Source organism: Malaclemys terrapin, chromosome 9, assembly GCF_027887155.1.
Source record: "Malaclemys terrapin pileata isolate rMalTer1 chromosome 9, rMalTer1.hap1, whole genome shotgun sequence".
Lineage (NCBI taxonomy): Eukaryota > Metazoa > Chordata > Testudines > Emydidae > Malaclemys > Malaclemys terrapin.
The window spans coordinates 43,419,105-43,442,913 of NC_071513.1; the positions used below are offsets into that span (position 1 = coordinate 43,419,105).

The window sequence follows — 23,809 nt, forward strand, 5'->3', positions numbered from 1 at the left end:
ATTTATCTTTTGGGGAGTCTGCTGGAACAGACCCAGTGGGACATTAATGCACAGGACAGCAGGAGGAATTTTCTGCCTATACCTCACTTCATCCTGATACTTTGCAGCGTTTTGTGGGGAACAAGACACCAGCAGGCACTTTCAGATATTTAAACCAGCATGAGGATGTCAAACCCCACAGCAGTGAAAGAAGTAACCACGGGGAACAAGAGGAAACGCCTCTTCAGATACCAATAACAGAGCATGTCACATATAACTACACAGAAACAGCTATTTCTCTGTTTCCAAAACCATCACTCGAAGCAAAGGCATGCCTACCAGAGAGATAGAGCGCCTTGTCCACCATGAATTCCTCAGCAAAGCGGATGTGGCAGAAGTTCTTTTTACTCTTCCGAATAGCTATGATCTCTCCACATTGCTCAAAAACCTCCACAATGATCTGCTCGGTCCCGTTTTCTGGAAGTCCTCCTACAAACACCGTCTTGCACCCTGGGGGCCTCTCTCTTGTTGCAGGAGGAGGAAGATCTGCACATAGCAAGGGGTAAAATACTGGAGGTTAGAAGGTCGCTCTCCAAATGCTCCACATATCCACCTATCAGTCCTCAGAGCCAACCATCACTTTATTTGAACATGTGCTTAGTCCCTGTATATCTCACTTTGCCGAGTATTGGCATCTATGGTATTCACCAGGGCCTATCAAGCAGAACTTGTTCACTAGCTGGTATATCCTGGACTTTTAGAGCCATGAATGGATTCCCCAGTGTTAATAAGCACTCCCCTAGTCAATGTGAGGCACATCACTCCTGGAGAGCGCTGGACTTCAAGGGTACTGATAACACAAAACCAACTGCAATGAACACCACCAAAGGCTGCGCCCCAGCCCTGGGCAGTAGGGCAGGTGCACAGTAGTCCCTACAGCAATGTTAGTAAAGAGATAAGATACTCATTACATGCTTTTTACTTTGCTTTTCTTTAATTTATTATTTCAAAATCTTGACACTAGTACAACAAACCAGAAAAAGACGGTTACTCACCATTGTAACTGTTGTTCTTCGAGATGTGTTGCTCATATCCATTCCAATCAGGTGTGCGATCGTCGGAGAATTTTCTACCCTAGCAACACCCGGCGGGTCGGCTGTGGAGCCCCCTATTGTGGCGCCTTCATGGTGCTGGATATATACCCCAGCCGACCCGGCGCCCCCTCAGTTCCTTCTTGCCGGCTACTCCGACAGTGGGGAAGGGGGGCGGGTTTGGAATGGATATGAGCAACACATCTCGAAGAACAACAGTTACAACGGTGAGTAACCGTCTTTTCTTCTTCGAGTGCTTGCTCATATCGATTCCAATCAGGTGACTCCCAAGCCTTACCTAGGTGGAGGGGTCGGAGTGAGACATTGCTGTGTGCAAAACTGCTGATCCGAATGCAGCATCGTCCCTGGACTGCTGTACCAGTGCGTAGTGAGCTGCAAATGTGTGGACTGATGACCAAACTGCAGCTCTACAAATGTCCTGGATCGGAACTTGAGCCAGGAAGGCAGTCGAGGAAGCTTGGGCCCTCGTGGAGTGAGCAGTGAGGTGCGGTGTTGAGACACCTGCCAGGTCATAGCAAGTCCGGATGCAAGACGTGATCCAGGAGGATAGGCGTTGTGAGGAGACCGGTAAGCCTTTCATCCGGTCGGCCACTGCAACGAAGAGTTGCGTCGTCTTTCTAAAGTGCTTTGTGCGGTCAATATAGAAAGCCAGAGCCCTGCGAACGTCCAAAGAATGCAAATGCTGGTCTTGGCGAGTGCCATGCGGTTTAGGATGGAAGACTGGGAGAAATATATCCTGATTCATGTGAAACGGAGAGACCACCTTAGGAAGAAAGGCAGGATGTGGACGAAGCTGCACTTTGTCCTTATGGAAAACCGTGTAAGGGGGCTCGGATGTAAGCGCCCAGATTTCAGAAACGCGCCTTGCTGAGGTGATGGCTACGAGGAAGGCTGTCTTCCAAGATAGGTACAAAAGTGAACAGGTGGCTAGTGGCTCGAATGGAGGCCCTGTGAGCTTAGAGAGAACCAGGTTGAGATCCCACGTCGGAACGGGCTGGCGTTGTTGTGGGTACATCCGGTCTAAGCCCTTGAGGAATCTAACGACCATCGGGTTAGAGAATACCGAGGACGCGAATTCCCCTAGGTGAAAGGCCGATATAGCGGCCAGGTGAACTCTAATTGAAGATATCGCCAAACCCTGCTGTTTTAGGGAGAGGAGATATTCCAATATGAGAGGGATAGGTGCCTGTAACGGGGACATGGCTCGTTGTTCGCACCAACAGGAGAACCGCTTCCACTTGGCCAAGTACGTGGTCCGTGTTGAAGGCTTCCTACTGCTCAGCAGAATCTGTTGGACAGAGTGCGAGCATTGCCGCTCTGCCTGGGTGAACCATGGAGCAACCACGCCGTGAGGTGGAGTGATTGTAGGTCGGGGTGACGTAGTCGGCCGTGGTCCTGAGAGATGAGATCTGGACACAACGGAAGCGGGATCGGTGTCTGAACCGAGAGCTCCAACAGTGTGGTGTACCAGTGTTGCCTCGGCCACGCTGGAGCGACTAGAATTACTTGTGCCTGGTCTCTGCGTAGTTTGAGCAGCACCTTGTGGACCAGTGGAAATGGAGGGAAGGAGTAAAACAGGTGATCTTTCCAAGGAAGGAGAAATGCGTCCGATAGAGAGCCCGGAGCTCGCCCTTGTAGGGAGCAGAACACGTGGCACTTCCTGTTGGCTCGAGATGCAAACAGGTCTACCTGGGGAAATCCCCACCTCTGGAAAACGGAATAGATGATGTCCAGACGAATTGACCACTCGTGCGTCTGAAAGGACCTGCTGAGTCGGTCCGCTAGTGTGTTCTGGACTCCAGGAAGAAACGATGCCGTGAGATGGATCGAGTGGGCGATGCAGAAGTCCCACAGGCGAATGGCCTCTTGGCATAGAATCAACGAACGTGCTCCTCCTTGCTTGTTGATGTAAAACATGGCCGTGGTGTTGTCGGTGAGAACTAACACACAGCGGCCACGTAGGAGATTGAGAAATGCCTGGCACGCCAGGCGCACCGCCATCAGTTCCCGAACATTGATGTGCAGGGCTAGCTGGGATGCAGTCCACAGGCCCTGGGTATGGTGTTCGTTGAGATGGGCACCCCAACCCAGAGATGAAGCGTCTGTGACCAGGTGCAGAGAGGGTTGTGGGGCGTGAAACGGCATCCCCTCGCAAACCACACTGTGGTCTAGCCACCAGGTGAGGGAGGTCAAGACCGAGTTTGGAACCGTGATCACCATGTTCAGGTTGTCCCGATATGGGCGGTATACCGATGACACCCAGGTCTGGAGTGGGCGAAGCCGAAGTCTGGCATGCCTGGTTACGTACGTGCAAGAAGCCATGTGACCCAGCAGGGTGAGGCACGACCTCACCGTGGTAGTTGGGAAGGCCCTGAGTCCTCAAATGAGGCTTGTGATGGTATGAAAGCGATTGTCTGGTAGAATAGCTTGTGCACGACCGGAGTCTAGGACTGCCCCAATAAATTCTATTCTCTGGGTAGGCTCTAGAGTGGATTTCTCTTCGTTGAGTAGGATGCCCAACTCGTGGAATGTGTGTACTATTATGTGGACGTGAGCTCGAACTTGCTCTCTGGTGCGACCGCATACCAGTCAGTCGTCTAAATACGGGAACACCTGTATCCCTTGCCGACGAAGGTATGCCGCCACGACGGCCATACATTTTGTGAACACTCTTGGGGCCGAGGATAGGCCGAAGGGAAGGACTGCAAATTGGTAATGCACCTTGTTTACCACAAACCGCAGGAAGCGCCTGTGAGGCGGGTAGATTGCTATATGGAAGTATGCGTCCTTCATGTCGAGGGCGGCGAACCAGTCTCCAGGATCCAGGGAAGGGATAATGGTCCCCAATGAGACCATGCGGAACTTCAACTTTACTACGAATTTGTTGAGTCCGCGTAAGTCTAAGATGGGTCGCAGACCCCCTTTGGACTTGGGGATCAGGAAGTAGCGGGAATAAAATCCCCTGCCCCTTAACTCTAATGGAACCTCCTCTATGGCCCCCATAGATAGAAGCGTAGAAACCTCCTGTATAAGAAGTTGCTCGTGAGAAGGGTCCCTGAAGAGGGACAGGGAGGGGGGGTGGGAGGGGGGGAATGGAGAAAACTGGAGAGCGTATCCCCTCTCCACCGTGCGAAGGACCCAACGGTCCGAGGTTATAAGGGACCAAGCACGGTGGAAATGGGAGAGGCAATCCCGAAAGGAGGGGGCTGGATCCTGGGGGATGACTGGGGCGCCGTCCTCGACCGCACCTTCAAAAGTTCTGCCTGGGGCCTGAAGGTGGCCTAGGTGGCCCCTGGTTCTGACCCGGTTGAGGGCCGGTCAACCTTCTACCACCTCGACCCCGCCTTCTGGCAGAGTCCTGTCTCGGACGAGGTGGGGGGGGATAGAACCGCTGAGGTTGGGGCCTAAATGGCCTGCGCTGGGGTCCCGGAACATGCATCCCCAGGGAGCGCATGATTGTTCTCGAGTCCTTGAGGCTCTGTAGACGAGAGTCCGTCTTGTCCGAGAACAATCCGTGTCCCTCGAATGGTAAATCCTGCAGGGTTTGCTGCAGTTCCGGAGGCAAGCCCGAGACCTGGAGCCAGGAGATTCTTCGCATGGCGATACCTGAAGCCAGGGTTCTCGCAGCCGAGTCTGCTATGTCCAAGGAGGCCTGTAAGGAGGTCCGTGCCACCTTCTTACCCTCCTCCACTAAGTCCCCAAACTCTTCCCTGGAGTCTTGGGGAACCAATTCCTTGAACTTCCCCATAGAGTTCCAGGAATTAAAGTTATAGTGGCTCAGGAGCGCCTGCTGGTTAGCCGCTCTAAGTTGTAGCCCCCCGGCTGAATAAACCTTACGCCCAAACAAATCGAAGCGCTTAGCGTCCTTCGACTTGGGCGCTGCAGCCTGTTGACCGTGGCGCTCCCTTGCATTCACTGATGACACCACCAGTGAACACGGCTGGGGATGGGTATACAAGTACTCATAGTCCTTTGAGGGGACAAAGTACTTTCTTTCCACCCCTCTGGCTGTGGGTGGAATAGAGGCAGGAGTTTGCCATATCGTAGTGGCGTTAGCCTGGATCGTACGGATCAGGGGCAACGCCACTCTGGATGGGGCATCCGCAGAGAGGATATTCACAACGGGGTCCTGCACCTCCACTATCTCCTCTGCTTGTAGGTCCATATTACGTGCCACCCTACGTAATAGGTCCTGGTGTGCCCGGAGATCTATCGGGGGCGGACCTGTGCTCGTTGTGCCCGCCACTGCTTCATCTGGGGAAGATGAAGAAGATGCCTCAGGTGGCAAAGGATCCAAGGGCGGGTCCTGGTCCAATGAGCCCTGGAGTGGAGCATCACCTGCCCCTGGGTCCAGGACGTCAGGTGGTGCGGGCACGGAAGCCTCCATGCTCCCTGGAGGAGGGAGAGAGATGGTGGACTCTGGGGCCCTTCGCTCAGAGTGCACCAAGCGAGAGGCTGATGGTGGTGGAGCCCCTTGTGCTTGGTGGTACGCCCACGGGGTCCAGAACGACCAGTGCGAAGGTCCCTGAGCGGGATCCTCCGCTACCTCCTGCCAGTGGCCCATGTCCGGTTCATCGGCCTGTCCCTGAGGGGGGTATGCCGATCTCGATGCCCCATCGGAGGAGCGAGACACTGATCTCGATGGCCATGGTGGTGCCGACCGCGCCGAGATGAGCTCCGGAAGATACGGTGCCGTTCGGTGCCGGTCTGGAGATGATCGGACCCTATGCGGTGCCGGTGAGCGGTGCCGAGATCGGGATTGGTGCCGATGACCGCGTCGGTGCCGAGAGTCCGACCTGGACCTGGACGGCGATCTTGAGTAGGCCCGGTGCCGGGAGCGGCCCCTCGACGTCGAGCGTCGCTCGTATCGGTGCCGGGAACTACGTCTCGAGGTGGAACGGTACCGACGATCATAACGGTGCTGGGACGTAGAGCGGTGCCGCGACGATGATCTTAGCCGCAAGTACGACCGGTGCCGAGGTGATATTCGGCACCGGGACTGCGAGCGGCGTCGGGACCTGCTTCGGGACCTGGATCGGTGCCGTGGTTCCAGTCCTTGAGACGGTGGGCGCATCAAGGCAGGTTTCCCCCGGACTGCACCGGACGAGGGGCCAACGGTGCCGGTGGTTGGGGCGGTGCCGGCTCCGTGAGAGCAATCAAGTCTCTCGCCGTCACAAAGGTCTCTGGGGTCGACGGGAGGCACGGTTCCACCACTGATCGCGGTGGTGATCCCGTCCGCACCGGACTCAACGGCCTCGGAGGCGGAGTCGACGGTGCCGGAGGCACCTGCTTTTGGTGCTCCACCGGTGGACGCGGCTCTACCCCCGGCACCGGGGGGGCCGGCGTCTTCAGGATGGCAGTCTCCTGCGCCTTACGGGATTTCTTATGTCCCGGTGATAACGATCGGCGCCGAGGCACTTGCGGCGGGTGCAGTGCCGAAGGGGTCCGGTGCCGCGGAGGCTTGTCCGACTCCACTCGCGGTGCCGGGGCAGTCGGTGCCGCCGGGGCACTGCGCACCGAGGCGCTTGGCGCTGGGGCTTGACACACCGATGGAGCGTCCGGGCTAAGTGCCGCCTCCATGAGGAGTTGCCGAAGCCGAAAGTCCCGCTCCTTTTTGGTTCTCGGTCTGAAGGCCTTACAGATCTTACACTTATCTGTTTGATGGGACTCTCCCAGGCACTTCAGACACGAGTCGTGCGGGTCACTTGTTGGCATAGGCTTAGCGCAGGACGCGCACTGCTTAAAGCCGGGAGCCTTGGGCATGAGCCCGGCTACGCGCCGGGGGAAAAAGGGGGGAAGAACAACCCCTTTAATCCCCTTTAACTATATAACAGCTATTAATAGAGTAAACTAAACAACTATCTAACTATATAACAACTACAACTATAACTACAACTATCTACAAAACGGAATAAGCTAGGGAGAGTGGAGAACAGCTATGCCGCGCTCCACAGTTCCAACGACTGTCAGGGGCGGTAAGAAGGAACTGAGGGGGCGCCGGGTCGGCTGGGGTATATATCCAGCACCATGAAGGCGCCACTCTAGGGGGCTCCACAGCCGACCCGCCGGGTGTTGCTAGGGTAGAAAATTCTCCGACGATCGTGCACGCGGCGCGTGCACACCTGATTGGAATCGATATGAGCAAGCACTCGAAGAAGAAAGATGACATATTAAAACTATCCCCTCCATGTGAATACAAAGAATCCCACTGAAGCGAGAAGACTAAAAGAACATCTTGAAATGGATACAAAACCCAAAATCATTGAGACATCAAATCCATTTTCCACAACAGAATCAATATCCATTGCACTCTCTGGTCACAGGAGAAATCCAGCCAAACTACAAAAACCAAACTGACAGGCAACGGAAGACACCAGCGTCTGACCCTGCTCCTTCTGACCTGGGCAGCTGGGGATTCCCCTGGTCTGGGAGGTACTTTGTGGGACAGAGCTGGCTGCGCTGGCTCAGTATCTCACACACAGAGTAGAGGAACACCCACAGGAATGGGCACATCAGGAGCACAGTCATGCTCCAGAGAGCCCCAGCCACTTCATCTCCCACCAACATCTCAGCGCCTTCTTCCATGCAGCACATTATGTGGGAAACATCCTACTCCAGTCAATTCATACAGCCACTACCCTGTCCTAAATACCTGAGAGTGCCATGACATCCTTAGTAAATTCTCCAATGGAGCATACACAGGACTTTATGGCTTGCTGTGGTCTTATGAAATGTGCATGCCTTTCTGACCCTTCCCTTCTGTAAGCATCACTTCTGCAGCCAATGTTTCTTTTCAGTGTCCCACTTCTATTTCATAGGAACTGCCGGATGGGATCAGTCCCGAGGTCCATCTAGTCTAGTGTCCTGTCTCTGACAGTGGCAGCACCAGCTGCTTCAGAGGAAGGTGCAAGAACCTCACAGTACGCAGATGTGGGATAATGTCCCCGTGGATTGTTTTAAACATGAGATTTTATCTCCCTTTTAATTCTCTTTTTAACATTAACTATGATAGCTCTGGCTAGTTGTGTTAGCCATATAAATGTCCAATTCCTCTTTGAATCTTGCTACATTTTTGGCCTCACCAACAACCTGTGGCAATGAGTTCCACAGTCTAATTTTGTATTATGTGAAAAAAATATTTCTTTATATCAATTTTTAATTTGCCACTGTTTAATGTAATTGAATTTCCCCTTTTTCTTATGCTGTGAGGCAGGGAGAGCACAAATTCCAGATCTTCCTTCTATAGACCATTTTATACTTTTTTCATGTCCCTCATTTCAAACAGATTTTAGGGGGGAAAAGTGACAAAGAGTCCTGTGGCACCTTATAGACTAACAGATGTATTGGAGCATAAGCTTTCGTGGGTGAATACCCACTTCGTCAGACGCACGTCAGATGAGGGGGAAAAAACAATCACCTTTTTCACATTCAGAAAACTCAAAAACAGCTGCATACAGGGGATTTGTCCTGAAGCTCTGGCATTTCTGTTTACATGGACTTTTGTAAAGTGACCAGGATTCATAGATTGTAAAGCCAGAAAAAAACACTGTGATAATCTAGTCTGATCTCTGAATGAATTCCCATTTAAACTAAAGTATATCTTTTACAAAACAAGGAGTCCTGATGAACAATGCCTTGCGGGAGCCTGCTGAGTAGGAGCAGGAGCACCTTTCAGACACCACACTGATGACTGGATAAATATGGGACTTTGCAGGATATATAACCCCAAACTGCGAGGTCCTGACTGTACCTCTGGAGAGATAGTAGCATACATTAATTTGATTTCCATGCCTAACCCAGGATTATGAAAAGCTGCTAGATGACACTCAGAGGGTGAGAGTGACAGCTGCTCTCAGCATGTAAGCTTCTGCTTCTGGTGGTGTTTCTAGGTCAGGTGAGGGCAAATGTTCCTCAGCAAAAGGTAACGATACTAACCCAGGTGACTGAGGAGTGATGCCTCCTGCTCTGGGGCACATGTAAGCCACTTACTGGACTGTGGGAAGAAGTGCCTGATAGGGTGGGTTCTGAAGGAGGCATGGAAGAGGTCCCCTGAAGTGGTGAAGAAGACAGTTGACCTTGCAATCATTGTAATAGGATGCTCAAGGGTAGAGGTGGGGAAAGGTTCCCTATGAGAGAGCAGAGCTGTAGGCTGAGTGCAGACACCTCACTCATGAGCCCACTCTCTAGCCGGGAGGAGGCCTGACTGGCTGTTTCTGTGGCTGTAAACGTGTAATTGCTTCTCCTGATGCTGCCCTGGTGCCTAGCAGATATGCAGCTCCCTATACATCCAGATCTTCAGCTCCACAGCAGAAAGGCAGACCACTGCCAGCTGTAAATCCTCTTCCCCATCCTATGATTCAGATGCCAAATGCCTTGCACTGCGAACAGGGTGATGCAGATATTCAGCCCTGTGACTAATATCCATGAAACTGAACCCCCCATGTCTGCGGGGGCTGAATGTGTGACAGGCTGTATTGTCTATTTTGCTCACACAGAAACATCTACACAAGTGCACACTCGCCAGGCTCCAGCTCTAAGTAGTTACCCAAACCAGCCAGGACCTCAGAGGCAACTGGTATGCTGCCCTTGCAGAGGAAGAGAATGGGGAGAGGACACTGGAGGGAGGGATCTGAGCCCATCCCTCACCCTGACAGCCCGCTACTGGAGCCACAATCCATGCTCCTCATGAACCTGATCAAAGCGGAGAGCCAGGGGAATGGAGACCAAGACCTCCCAGCACAGGTGGTAGGATACAAGGGCTGGGAAGCAGAGGGGCAGAGTGGCTACCAGAGGAGTGAGCAGGCTGGAGAAAGGAACTCCTGCCAACAAGCTAGTAAAGAGCTGCCCATAGACAACAGCCCAGGTGGGGATGAACTGCCTGACAGGCTGGAGAGCCTGCAGAGACCCAGGGGAAGGTAGGAAGAAGCTCAGGGCACTGTCAGAGTCGATGAACTCTGATCCTGCTTATCCAGCTCAAGGGCCCTGAGCTAGTACCCAGAGGCATGGGCGGACCTGGGCTCCCCTCCAGCCACCTGATGGACTTGGAAGTGGAGAAAGGGTTTTCAGACTCCTGGTCATTAGTTTTCCTGTCTTCGGGTTTCCGTTGGTTCCTGTCTGTGATTCTTATTGATTTGTACAGACTGTTACATGCATTTATCTTGCATGTGCTACAACACGCTTGGCTCCACCAGTGCATTCATACTCCCAGCCAACCCCTGCAGAGTTCGCTACAGAACTGAAACATGGATCATCAATCAGCCTCCCACCAGCAAGTGTCTAAGATAAAAGCTGCCTTTCTGTACCATTATTCCAGAATCTTCCCATCTTTGTGACCCAATTATGTGTGCAGAAAACCACACCATAGAGTTTAGACCCAGAACATTCAAAGGGCAGGGGTACACACGGATTGCTACCAATTCCCAGGCTTATTACTGAAAAAGCTCTAATTCCTTCTGCTTGTAAAGAGCCTGTGAAATGATAAACATCCAGTGACAAGGTGTTAGGACCAATCTGTGCTATTGCCTTATAACTTGCTTTATAGTCAATGGACCCCTTAAAATGCACATCCTCAGCGAGCTGTGCTGGTGGGTTGTACAGGGAACAGGCTCCCACATGCTTCTAAATCAGTGGTTCCCAAAGTGGGGTTTGCAAACCCCTGGGGGTTCGCAGAACGTTTCAGGGGGGTCGCAAGAAAAATTTCATTAATGGCGGCCAGAGGACTTTGCTGGGACCCGTTGCAGGGCAGACAGCCTGAGCCCCAGGGAGAGCGGGGCCAGGCAGTTTGAGCCGGCAGCCCGAGCCCTCTCCTGTCAGCCAGGGAGCCGGCAGCCCGAGCCTCGTGGAGAGCAGGCAGTTTGAGCCGGCATCCCGAGCCCCTCTCCTGTCAGCGGGGGAGCCAGCAGCCCGAGCCCCAGAGAGAGTGGGGCCGGGCAGGTTGATCCAGCAGCCCGAGCCCTCCCCTGTCAGCCAGGCTACTTCCCCATGGCCTCCTCCAAACACCTTCCTTATTCTCACCACAGGACCTTCCTCCAGGTGTCTGATAACGCTTGTGCTCCTCAGTCCTCCAGCAGCACACCCTCACCCTCTCCCTCTCAGCTCCTTGCGCCTCTTGCTCCCAACTCCTCACACTCTCGCACTACAAACTGAAGTGAGCTCCTTTTAAAACCCAGGTGCCCTGATTAGCCTGCCTTAATTGATTCTAGCAGCTTCTTCTTAATTGGCTCCAGGTGTCTTAATTAGCCTGCCTGCCTTACCTGGTTCTAGCAGGTTCCTGATTACTCTAGTGCAGCCCCTTCTCTGGTCACTCAGGGAACAGAAAACTACTCATCCAGTGACCAGTATATTTGCCCTCTACCAGACTCCTGTACCCCACTAGTCTGGGTCCGTCACATATCCCTCCCCCGTGCTCAACGCCAAGGGGTTGGGCAGCTTGGGACACCAGACAATGCACACGTGACAAGCCATCGGCGTTGCCATGACGGCTCCCTGCTCTGTGTTGCACACAGAACTGGAAAGGTTGGAGGGATAAGAACCATCTGGTCACCCTTGTGTTCTTCTCCTTGTTCTGCTGCATCCATTGAAGAGGGGCATGGTCGGTCACGAGGACAAATCTGCGCCCGAGCAGGTAGTAGCGCAATGTTTCCATGGCCCATTTTACAGCGAGGCATTCTCTCTCCACCACTGCTGTCATAACTATAAAGAGAAGGGTAACAGCTGTCCTGTGTACAGTACTATAAAATCCCTCCTGGCCAGAGACTCCAAAAATCCTTTTCCCTGTAAAGGGTTAAGAAGCTCAGGTAACCTGGCTGGCATCTGACCTAAAGGACCAATAAGGGGACAAGATACTTTCAAATCTTGGGGGGGGAAGGCTTTTGTTTGTGTTCTTTGTTTGGGAGTGTGTTCGTTCTCGGGACTGAGAGGGACCAGACATCAATCCAGGTTCTCCACATCTTTCTAAACAAGTCTCTCCTATTTCAAACTTGTAAGTAAATAGCCAGGCAAGGCGTGTTAGTTTTCCTTTGTTTTCTCAACTTGTAAATGTACCTTTTACTAGAGTGTTTATCTTTGTTTGCTGTACTTTGAACCTGAGACTAGAGGGGAGTCCTCTAAGCTCTTTAAGTTTGATTACCCTGTAAGGTTAATTTCCATACTGATTTTACAGAGATAATTTTTACCTTTTTCTTTAATTAAAAGCTTTCTTTTTAGAACCTGATTGATTTTTCTTTGTTTTAAGATCCAAGGGGTTTGGATCTTGATTCACCAGGAGCTGGTGGGAGGAAGGAGGGGGGATGGTTAATTTCTCCCTGTTGTAGATCCCAGGGGGGTTGGAACTGTATTCACCAGGAGTTGGTGGGAGGAAGGAGGGGGAATGGTTAATTTCTCCTGGTTTTAAAATCCAAGGGGTTTGAATCTGTATTCACCAGGGAATTGGTGAAGGTTTTTCAAGACTTCCCAGGGAGGAAAAAATTAAAATGGTGGCAGCAAAACCAAAGCTAAGCTGGTAGTTAAGCTTAGAAGTTTTCATGCAGGCCCCTACATTTGTACCCTAAAGTTCAAAGTGGGGATCCAGCCTTGACAACTGCATATTTTTGTTCCCTTGGAAGGAGTTTCTGACTGAGGTATAGAATTGGGTGTTCCTCCTCCCCGACCATCTGTGATGGAACGGCCCCCAACCCTACTTCCGATGCATCCGTCTGCAGGATAAACTCCTTGGTGAAATCAGGGGCTATCAGTACGGGGTTACTGCAGAGGGCAGTCCGTAGGTCTGTGAATGCTTCCTCTGCTGCGTCAGACCATCTCACCAGATCAGGTCCACGGGCTTTCACTAGGTCTGTCAGGGGGCTTGCCCTTGTGGCAAAGTGGGGGATAAATCGTCGGTAATACCCCACCACACCTAGGAACGCCCGGACTTGTTTCTTGCGACTTGGTCGGGGCCAATTTTGGATGGCCTCTAACTTGTTCACTTGGGGTTTTACCAAACCTTTACCCACAATGTAGCCAAGATATTTGGCCTCTGTAAACCCTACAGCGCACTTGGCAGGGTTTGCTGTAAGGCCAGCTCACCTGAAGGTATCGAGGACTGCCTCCACCTTCTCCAGGTGGGTTTCCCAGTCTGGGTTATGAATGACCACATCGTCCAAGTAGGCAGCAGTATAACTGTTATGTGGGCGTAATAGCTTGTCCATGAGGCGCTTGAAGGTAGCTGGGGCCCCATGTAGTCCAAAAGGGAGGACAGTATATTGAAAAAGACCCTCTGGTGTAGAGAACGCAGTCTTTTCCTTTGCGTCTTCTGCAAGGGGAATCTGCCAGTACCCCTTTGTCAAGTCTAGGGTAGTCAAGTACCGGGCATTACCCAGACGATCCACTAGCTCATCTATGCGAGGTATGGGGTACGCGTCGAACTGGGATACTTCGTTTAGTCGCCGGAAGTCATTGCAAAATCTTGTGGTGCCATCAGGTTTGGGCACCAGCACGATTCGGCTGGACCACTGACTGTGGGATTCTTCGATGATCCCCAACGCCAGCATTTTTTTTACTTCTGCTTTTATTTCCTCCCTTTTTGCTGCTGGCACCCGATAGGGCCTCATTGTTACTCTGGCCCCAGGGTTCGTGACGATGTGGTGATATGTCTCAGTTGTTCGACTGGCTTTGTCGAGAACATATCTTGGTTCTGGAAGATCATCTCAGACACCTCATTCTTCTTGTCTGCTGTTAAATCGGGAGACAGTTTCACCTCTTTGGAAGGCTTGTTTTTCTGGGTTAGGTCTTTTTGGACCGTTGTGCATGCCTCTTGTGCATGCCAGGGTTTCAGAAGGTTAACGTGATAAATCTGTTCTTGTTTTCTGCGTCCTGGCTGCCGCACCTTGTAGGTTACTTCCCCCACGGGTTCAACCACCTCATAGGGCCCCTGCCATTGGACCAGAAGCTTGCTTTCTGCCGTGGGTACCAACACCATAACCCGATCCCCTGGTTGGAACTGTCGCACTTTCCCCTGGCGAGTGTAATAGGTTCGCTGGGCCTCCTGTGCCATCTCCAAATGTTCCCGTACAACAGGGGTAACCCGGGCTATCCGGTCTCGCATCTGCATTACATGCTCTATTATATTTCTCCCCTCATTGGGTTCCTCTTCCTAGAGCTCTTTGGCGATATCTAGTATGCCACTGGGGTGATGCCCCTATAATAACTCAAAGGGGGAAAACCCAGTTGAGGCCTGAGGTACCTCCCGGATAGCGAACATAAGGTAGAGTAGTAGGGTGTCCCAATCCTTCCCGTCCCAACTTACCACCTTCCTTATCATAGCCTTGAGGGTTCAGTTAAACCTTTCTACCAACCAATCAGTCTGCAGATGGTAGACCCAAGTTCTCAGGGTATGTATATGGAGCAGCGTACAGAGGTCCTTCATTAGCTTCGACATAAATGGGGTTCCTTGGTCGGTTAATATCTCCTTCGGTAGCCCCATTCGGGCAAAGATCCCCACCAGCTCTTTGGCTATAGTTTTAGAGGCCGTGTTCCGCAGGGGGACGGCTTCTGGGTAGTGAGTAGCATAGTCCAAAACAACAAGTATATATTGGTGGCCCCGAGCCGTATTCTCCGGGGTCCCACTAGGTCCATGGCTATTCGCTCGAAGGGGACCTCTATGATGGGAAGGGGTACTAAAGGTGCTCTCAAGTGGGGACGGGGACTGTGCAGCTGACACTCCGGGCAGGAGGCACAGTACCTCTGCACTTCTTCATGTACTCCAGGCTAGAAGAACCGTCGTAGGACTCGTGCCAGGGTCTTCTCTACCCACAAATGCCCCCCCAAAAGAGGACTATGAGCAAGACTTAATACAGCGTTCTGGTGTTTCTGAGGTACTAGGATCTGCTGTACCTTCTGCCCCTGTACTGGTGCAACCCGGTATAAGAGATCCTTCTTCATTATGAAGTAGGGTCCTGGTCCCTGGGTTTTCCCTTCCACGGGGACCCCATCTATTTCAATCACCTCCTTCCTAATGTTGTCATACCTTGGGTCGTCTGCCTGGTCCCGTCCAAAATTTCCTCTCTCAGGGCTAATCTGCCGAAGATCTAGGGGCCCAGTCTCTGTTGCCTCTACTGGTTCAGAAGCATTAGGGTGGGGGTCAGACTCAGGTGCTTCTCCCTCCTGCGTGGCCTCCTTTTCAGCTGCGCGGGTCCGCCTACCTACAAGAGCGACCCTCTGGCTTTTGGTCAGTATTCGGATTCCCAAGGCCTTAGCTGCCCTTCTTTCCCTTTTTGTCTTTCTACCCTGTCTGGGAGTGGAGAACAAATCTGGGGATATTTCAGAGAAGATTGGGGGTTGACAGTCTGCTGTGGATGCCTCACCAATTTTTGGGTCCCCATCTTTCTCCAATCCCCCTACCGGGAGTAAGTTTCCAAACCCTGGGAAGTCCCTCCCTATGAGCACTGGGTATGGAAGTTTAGGGACTACACCTGCTGCTACCTCAGTAGTGTTCCCTTGGATCTCGATTTTTACTGGGATGGTGGGGTAGTAGCTAACTGTCCCATGGACACATGTTATCCCCGTGCGTTTAGCCTGTAGCAGCTGACTATGCTTCACGAGCTTCCCTGAGATAAGCATGATAGCACTCCCCGAATCAACTAGTGCCGTGGTCCCTACCCCATTTAGTTTCACTGGTCTGGTATACATATGTGGGGTTAGTGAGACCCCCACAAGGTGGAGTAGGGAGCATGGATCTGCCCAGTTCCCCAGGTTACACTGCATAGGCTCCTCAGCATTGGGACACTGTGCAGCTATGTGTCCCCACTCCCCGCAGGCATAACATCTGTATGGAGCCCTAAGCGTTCCCCGGTCTCTTGGTTTGGGCAGTCTAACATCACGATCCTCTTCTCCCTCAGTGCTCCGACTCTTTGTGGCCTCTGATGGGTCTTCAGCCTCTCTCTTTTTCCACCTGGGCCCTCCTGGTGGCCCAATCACCCGAACTTTAGGGCTTGGTGCTGCTAGTTTAACCCGGGGTGCCTCTTCCTTAACTGGTCGGGTCAGCTCCCTCGCTGTCCTTCGCCTCTCTACCAGGGCGACAACCTCGTCATAGGTGGAGGGTTCGTTCTGGCTTACCCAGGCACAAAGGTCTGTTGGTAGTCCCCTCATGTATCGGTCGATGACCAGAACCGCTAGTATCTCTTCCGGACTCCGGGACTCTGTTTGCAACCACTTTCGTGCGAGATGGATAAGGTCATACAATTGGGACCACGGGGTTTTGTCTTCCTGGAACCTCCAACCGTGATACTGCTGGGCCCGCACTGCTGTCGTTACCCCAGATCTGGCCAGGATCTCTGCTTTCAGTTGGGGGTAGTCTGCCACAGCCTCTTCAGGCAGATCATGGTAGGCTTTCTGGGCCTCCCCACACAGGAATGGGGCAAGGATGCCAGACCACTGATCTCGAGGCCAGGCCTCCTGTAGGGCTGTCCTCTCAAAGGCCAGAAGGTATGCCTCTACATCAGTGGTTCCCAAAGTGGGGTTCGCGAACCCCTGGGGGTTCACAGAATGTTTATGGGGGTTCGCAAGAAAAATTTCATTAATGGCAGCCAGAGGACTCTGCTGGGACCCGTTGCAGGGCAGACAGCCCGAACCCCAGGGAGAGCGGGGCCGGGCAGTTTGATCCAGCAGCCCGAGTCCTCCCCTGTCAGCCAGGGAGCCGGCAGCCCGAGCCTTGGGGAGAGCGGGCAGTTTGAGCTGGCAGCCCAAGCCCCTCCCCTGTCAGCCAGGGAACCGGCAGCCCGAGCCTCATGGAGAGTGGGCAGTTTGAGCCGGCAGCCCGAGCCCTTCCCATCAGTGGTGGAGCCGGCAGCCCGAGCCTCGGGGAGAGCGGGCAGTTTCAGCCAGCAGCCCGAGCCCTCCTGTCAGCCAGGGAACCGGCAGCCCGAGCCTTGGGGAGAGCAGGGCTGGGCAGTTTGAGCCGGCAGCCCCAGCCCTCCCCTGTCAGCGGGGGAGCCAGCAGCCCCGAACCCCAGCACTCCATGCAGGGTGCAGGTGGCAGCTCGGATCCCTGTCCTTGTCAGGCAGGGGAAGTTTGCATCCAGGGCAGTCAGCAGGGGGCCACGCTGAACGTGGGGGGGTGGTCCAAGCTAATTTGTCCCTCCCAGGGCACCTTCTTCAGCAGAAGAAAAGCTGTTTGCGAGCCAAACCAGCCAGAAGCACGTTGTAGCCAATGTAGGAGTGTTAAGGTGTCTCAGTAATTGTAATACTGAAGTTAGATGGCTCTCAAGGGGTAAAATCCTTGTGTGCTTGTTTGAGGTTAGAACGGAAATCTTAGTTTTTTTTTCAACAGCCACCCTTTCCACCTTGCGAGCTGTATGGAAAATAATTTCTGGCTCCAGAGCCTAGCTTATTTAGCAGATATTTTCTCAAGAATTAATGACCTAAATTTATCTCTTCAAGGCCTCAATATAACAGTTTTCAATGTGCAAGAGAGAGTTGAATCCCTGATAAAGAAGTTGCAGTTCTGGAGAAGTTGTTTGGAAAACAAACAATCAAACTGAGTGATTCAGTAATCTTCATGACTTCCTGGTAGAACATAAACTTCAGTTGGATCAGTGCACTAAAACCAATATAACTGCACACCTAAAAGGACTTTGCACAACTTTCAGGGAATACTTTCCAGTTATGTCAGGCGATAATGACTGAATTCGCAACCCTTTTGATGATACCACTTTCTCAGCACAGATATTAAACACCGAGGAAAAAGAGAAATTGATTGAGATCTCCTATGATTACGAACTGAAAAGGAGTTTCAGAAATCTATCATTGATCAACTTTTGGCTGAGTTTAAGAAACGAGTACCCCTTTCTGGCAGAAAAAGCTACTGCAGTTTTGTTACCATTTTCAACAACATACTTATGCGAGAAAGCATTTTCCTCGTATGCACATCTGAAAACCAAATACAGAAACATACTTGATGCCGAACCAGACCTGAGACTTTATCTTTCTCCAGTGGTTCCAGACTTCCAAGAGCTATGCAGAGCAAAGCAAGCGAATCCATCACACTGAGGAAATTTAAACTTAAATCCCTGGAAATATTCATTTTTAGGAGGGCGTTCACGAGATGTCACAATTTAGTGAAAGGGGTTCGTGGGCTGTTAAAGTTTGGGAACCACTGTTCTAAATGAATCACACTTTCTTGTGGTTTCTGGCTTCTTATTTAGAAAGAGGAATGAAAGACATTCTTTCTTATGCTCCAACTTACAGAGGTGATGGGCCAGAACATTAGCAGAGTCTTACTTGGGTTGGGTGGGAAAAGGGTGCAGCTTTTGCAGTGAATAATCTCCTTCACTGCTGGCATATCTGGAGGAATAGGTGGTGGAACTATCCCTAAGCCAGGCATCATGGGGTTGATAGGTGGGATTCCCGTCATCATTCCAAGTGCAGGGTCAAAATCTGAAATGGGAGAGAATAAGGAAGAGTGTTACTATTTATTATTTCTACTGTAATTGTGCCTAGGCACCCAAACAGGGCCCCATTCTGTTAGGCAGCACACAAACAAATTACACAAAGACAGGCCCTGGGGCAGAGCGCTCACACTCTAGGATTTAGACCATACATGACAGGTGAGTAAATAGAAAAACATAGGGAGGAAGGGAAGGACAAGAGAGAAGAATATGTGAGTAGATGTGGTACAGCACACAAGCAATTTGGGCCGTTAGTTTAACTAAAGAGGGAGAGACTCACAACTAGAGCTATGGGAAATGTTGTCAGAGCCATTTTCTATCAGAAAATTGGAAATGTTTTGCTTTCTCATGCACACCTAGGAAAAATTTTCTATCCTACACACCCCAAACACACATTCTGCAGGTGCAGTATGAACCGCTATCTTCCCCCAGAAGCAAGAACAGAAGTTGTACAGGGAAGTTATTACAATTTCCAGCTCAGAAACGTGATTGTTATAGCCCAGCACTTCATTGTTTGCTGACAGGAATACAGCACAAAGGAAATTGACATGGATACTTAATGCGATGAATCCATATACTGCACCAAAGATAAATTCACTAGTGATTCTCCTCCACCCCCAATCTGTGCAGTGATAACAGAGGGTGCTCTTGGCAGCACAGCATTAGACTGCACTCATGTCTTAGCCTGCCTCAAATCTTTTCCATCCCAGATGAAAATGAGCTAGAAGCCTACATGCCAATTTAGGCCGTCTCTGCTGGAGAAAGGCAGGGCTGCAGGCACATTTACACAGCTGTATGGAGGGAGCCCAGGATGGAACAGCAGGAGAGCTGCAGGCCAAGTCTGAGGTTCACTGACAGAATGGTGTGGACATTTTACATGAAGAATATCATTTTAAAATAAAGATTGCAAAGAAAACCTGAAAATGTGACCAAAGTGTAACCAGTGCAGTGTGCTCTTCCTGAGTCTGCTGCCAGCCTGGAACTGCAGCTCTGAGAGGGAGAACTGCATCATTCACCTCAACTGGACTTTAAATCGGAAACCTAAACATGGTAACTTAAATATCTTTGTTGTTAATTACTGCACTGCTGATTATTTTGGAAGAGAAATCTCCAGCCACACTTCTTGTCTCACAACTTCAAACTGTGCCCAGGTCTCCCCAGGTATCAAAGCCCCAACTCTCTCCCATGATAAGTATTGCTTTCTCAATACAAAACTCCTTGGTGTGTGGGGACAGCGTAAAACAAACTGGATGCAATATCAAAATAAATAACATGGGGGCCCGAGTGCATTATTCATGTTCACATTTAATTCATGACAATCTCACTTTTTTTTAACAGTAACCACTAGAAGACTGCAAAGTCCTGGAATTAGGCTGTAGAATTTAGGTCCAGCTTGTGGTGGGGCCCATGAGGTTTTGGATGTAGTGGATAAAACAAATTTAGCAAGTTAGAGGATATTTGTGTGTTCAATTTGTTCCCTTCAGGGTGGTAAGCATCACTGCAACCTGCCTAAATTTCAGCTAATTCTGCTCTTCTGAATGATGCGCTGCATGTGTTCTCCTCTGGCCACAAGGTGGCAGCATTTCATGTGCTGCTCCAAGATTAGAGAACCAGTTCTTGTTTCTTTTGCGGAAGATTGGAAGATTGTCTAGCAGCTAACAAAAGCCAGTCCCTCCGCTGGGATGGTGGCCTGGATGCTGGCCACTTGTAGCTGTTCCTGGCACAGCTGATGGCTGGCTCTGGTAGATGAGTTTTACTTTCTTCTGCTTTATCCTGCCATGTTTTTCCCAGGGCTGCATTTCTGCAGCATCTCGATACATGGCTCGGTTTTGCCTGCCTAATTTGGCTTTGCTTAAATTCAATACACATTTTTCCATTTATTTACACCATGCCCAAGCTTTTACTGTGACATAGGTTTGTACTGACAATGCATACCAGCAATGCAGACGTTGGGGCAGCGGAGATGGGCTGCTAGGGTTTTGGTACCAAGGAGGGCAATTTGGGTTTTAGCACCCAGGAGGAGGCTGAAGCTCTAACCCTGAGTAGGTAATCTCTCTCTTCTATCCCAGCCTCTTGTTGGTAGGGGCAGAGGTGACCTGACGCTTTTAAAGAGTTCAGCTCCCAGATCCAGCTCACAAACCCTTAAGAGGAACCAGACACCCTACTTCTTCCCCACACTGCATGGCATCTAACCATAATGGGCAACACATTAGCTGGATGTTTCTGATAAAATGACAGGTAATGAAATAGTTAATATCAACACTTTGGAAAAGGAAGTTATTTACCCTTTGTAACTGGAGTTCTTTGAGGCATGTGGTCCCTATCCGTATTCCACTGTGGGTACAAATGCACTCCATGCGCCTGAGACCAGTCTTCCACTGCCCTCGGCGGTAGGGAGATGGAGGGATTCCCTGCTGCCCCTACAGCTTCTTGCCCCAGTGGGTGGCAGGGGACCCTGCAGCTCCCGACCACAGCAGGCTGAAGTCATGGAGGCCACTGGAAGTCATGGATTCTGTGACTAAATCGCAGCCTTAATCATGAGGCCTGAAAACACTTTCATGAAGAGTATGAAGGTGTGTTCTGTATTTTATTCAGCCTGGCAATGTGCTGCCATTCATAGTTTATGAATTACTGAGATGACAATTTGTAAGTTTTTATTATGAAACTTTCACATTAGGTGTGTGATGACATTAATTAAAGTTTGTGCCACTTGTTTCATTATGTATAAGAAAAATTGTTATTGTAGCCTTGTGTGCAAATCAAACATTTTATTTTATGCAGCTATTTACATGCTGTACCAACCAGTAATGCAGACCAGCTGCCATCATGGCGTGGAGCACAATGGTATAACCGAACTTGGTCCAAAATCAGTCAAAGTCCATGCTCTCCTTGTTTTTTCTCACGTTTTGCATTTGTGGGCCACACCTGGACAGCAGTGGATGCACGTACAAAGTACATTGGTCCATTCCATGTGCTAGTATTTATCTGTCAGAGCAGGACTCAGGCTCTGACCCACCCCCTAGCAGTGTTCACGGGCCTGAGTCAAGAAGGCTTCCTGGCCTGAGTCAGACTAATTTCTGTCATGGACGGAACGGGGGCTTAGGCTTGAACCGGAGTTCAAGTGTGCTGTGTAGATAGACTCCTCCATTAACCCCTGACCTACTCTATCATTTAACCCCATACTATTTTCTCTACTCTGCCTTGTGTCTAATTGATTCAAAGCTTGTTCACTGTTGAATTAACTCGTCAGCGAACCATTATTGGCTCAGTTCCAGCGCATCAGTATGAAGTGAGCAAAGTGAACAGCTTTGTTGACAAGAAAGATGGCTGCTGCAGCCTTGGGCTCGCCACACACAACTCAGCCAACATCTCTCACTCCTGAACTGCTCATGCCTGCTGTTCCCTTCTGAGCCTTTATATTGGGCCCTGTGTGGTAACTCTTCCAGAGCATGGGGTGGGGAGTTGAAATGTTATTAAACTCCCATCAAAATAAAATTATGTTCATTTTTTAAATCAGCACAGTTTAGACCAGGAGTCGGCAACCTCCGCTTCCCGCAGCTCCCATTGGTCGGGAACAACGAACCACAGCCATTGAGAGCTGCAAGAGGCCGTGCCTGTGGACAGTCAATGTAAACAAAATGTCTCATGGCCCGCCGGCAGATTACCCTGATGCGTCGCGTGCCAAAGTTTGCCGACCCCTGGTTTAGACTCTGGCCTCTAGATAAATTACCTTGCACAGTCTGTGCATTTTAAGCATTCATCACCTTTGTGGGTTTTTGAGGCAGAAATAAGTATCAGTTTAGGTAAACTCCTCTAAATATGTCCTCAATGCTGACAGCAGTTAGCAAATTAATGACAGACATAGTATCAATTAAGTTACATACCAGGCAGCAGCGGCTGCCCTGACATTCCCATCGGTGCCATCCCTAGATTGTTCATCGCAGTGGCCCATGCAGTGAGGTCCGACATAGGCAAGCCCATTGGGATGGAGTCTGCATTCAGATTTCTAACACCACCTGCTAAAAGGAGAGGTTGATTAATTTTAGCGTTTGGAAACTTGGTGCTCCGTCTGTTCCTCTACAGAACAAGCATTACCCAATAAGGTTCTGCAGTATCTACACCAGTGGCTCTCAACCTTTCCAGACTATTGTACCCTTTCAGGAGTCCGATTTGTCTTGCATATCCCCAAGTTTCACCTCACTTAAAAACTACTTGGTTACAAAATCAGACACAAAAATACAAAAGTGTCACAGCACACAGCTACTGAAAAATTGCTGACTTTCTCATTTTTACCATATAATTGTAAAATAAATCAATTGGAATATAAATATTTGTACTTACATTTTAGTGTAGTGTATAGTATATAGAGTAGTATAAACAAGTCATTGTATAAAATTTTAGTTTGCACTGACTTCACTAGTGCTTTTTATGTGCATGTTGTAAAACTAGACATCTAGATGAGTTGATGTACCCCCTGGAAGACCTCTTCGTACCCGCAGAGGTACATGTACCCCTGGTTGAGAACCGCTGATCTGCACCAACAGTGACCTTGATCCCAGCACGAGCACTGTGCCACTTGGGAAAAGAGCTGCTGCCATCATACACTGTAGAAGACTTTCCAAAGGAAAAAAGATTGGTGTCATCCCCATGACTAATACCCCTATTAGTTTCAGGTGTAGCTCCTCCATTGTTCTTGAGAAGAGTCACAGAGCCCTTGTAGATGTGCTGTTTTGTGGGTGAGGCAGCCTTTTAATCTTCTGACAGAAGCATAGAAACCGGGGCACAGATCCTCAGGGGTTGTAAACTCATATAGCTCAAATGAGTTCAAGGCCAATATACACCGGCTGAGGCTTTGGCCCCTTCCCATTTGGAAACATTTATTTCATATTAGCAGAAAAAATTAACCACTTTCAGTGTATTTCCTTCACGCTGGAAGTTATGTGTAAATTTTTAACAGTGAAGGTAATTAACCACTGGAACAATTTACCAAGGGTCGTGATAGACTCTACATCACTGACAATTTTTAAATCAGGATTGGGTGTTTTTCTAAAAGATCTGCTCTAAGGATTATTTTGTGAATGTTCTATGGTTTGTGTTATACAGGAGGCCAGACTACATGATCACAATGGTCCCTTCCAGCCTTCGACCCTATGAATCTGTGAACTTGCTCAAATGCTCTGAAAACAAAAGGAAGGGCAATAACAGGGGAGGAAAGATGGCATTGGGGATAGGTTTCTCCAGTCAAGCGATTCAAGAGCAAAAGGAATAGGAACCAGATAAGAGAGATCAGTTAAAGGA

The 23,809-nt window shown here is 50.3% G+C and overlaps 1 protein-coding gene across 7 annotated transcripts in view; it reads right to left on the reverse strand.

The window, feature by feature from the left end:
• ENOX2 (ecto-NOX disulfide-thiol exchanger 2) overlaps positions 1-23,809 on the reverse strand; it is a 157,151-nt gene that overhangs the window by 83,460 nt on the left and 49,882 nt on the right. For 5 of the 7 annotated variants that reach the window (XR_008446190.1, XR_008446191.1, XM_054039734.1 and 2 more), the window contains exons 3-5: positions 22,396-22,530; positions 18,345-18,500; positions 319-525 (exon numbers count right to left, since the gene is read on the reverse strand). Coding sequence is in view for 5 of the 7 variants with exons in the window: in XM_054039734.1 (XP_053895709.1) it covers positions 319-525; positions 18,345-18,500; positions 22,396-22,530 (498 nt within the window). In the remaining 2 variants the exon portion in view is untranslated. The remainder of the gene's footprint in view (positions 1-318; positions 526-18,344; positions 18,501-22,395; positions 22,531-23,809) is intronic. The other 2 variants (XM_054039735.1, XM_054039737.1) reach the window with 2 other exon arrangements.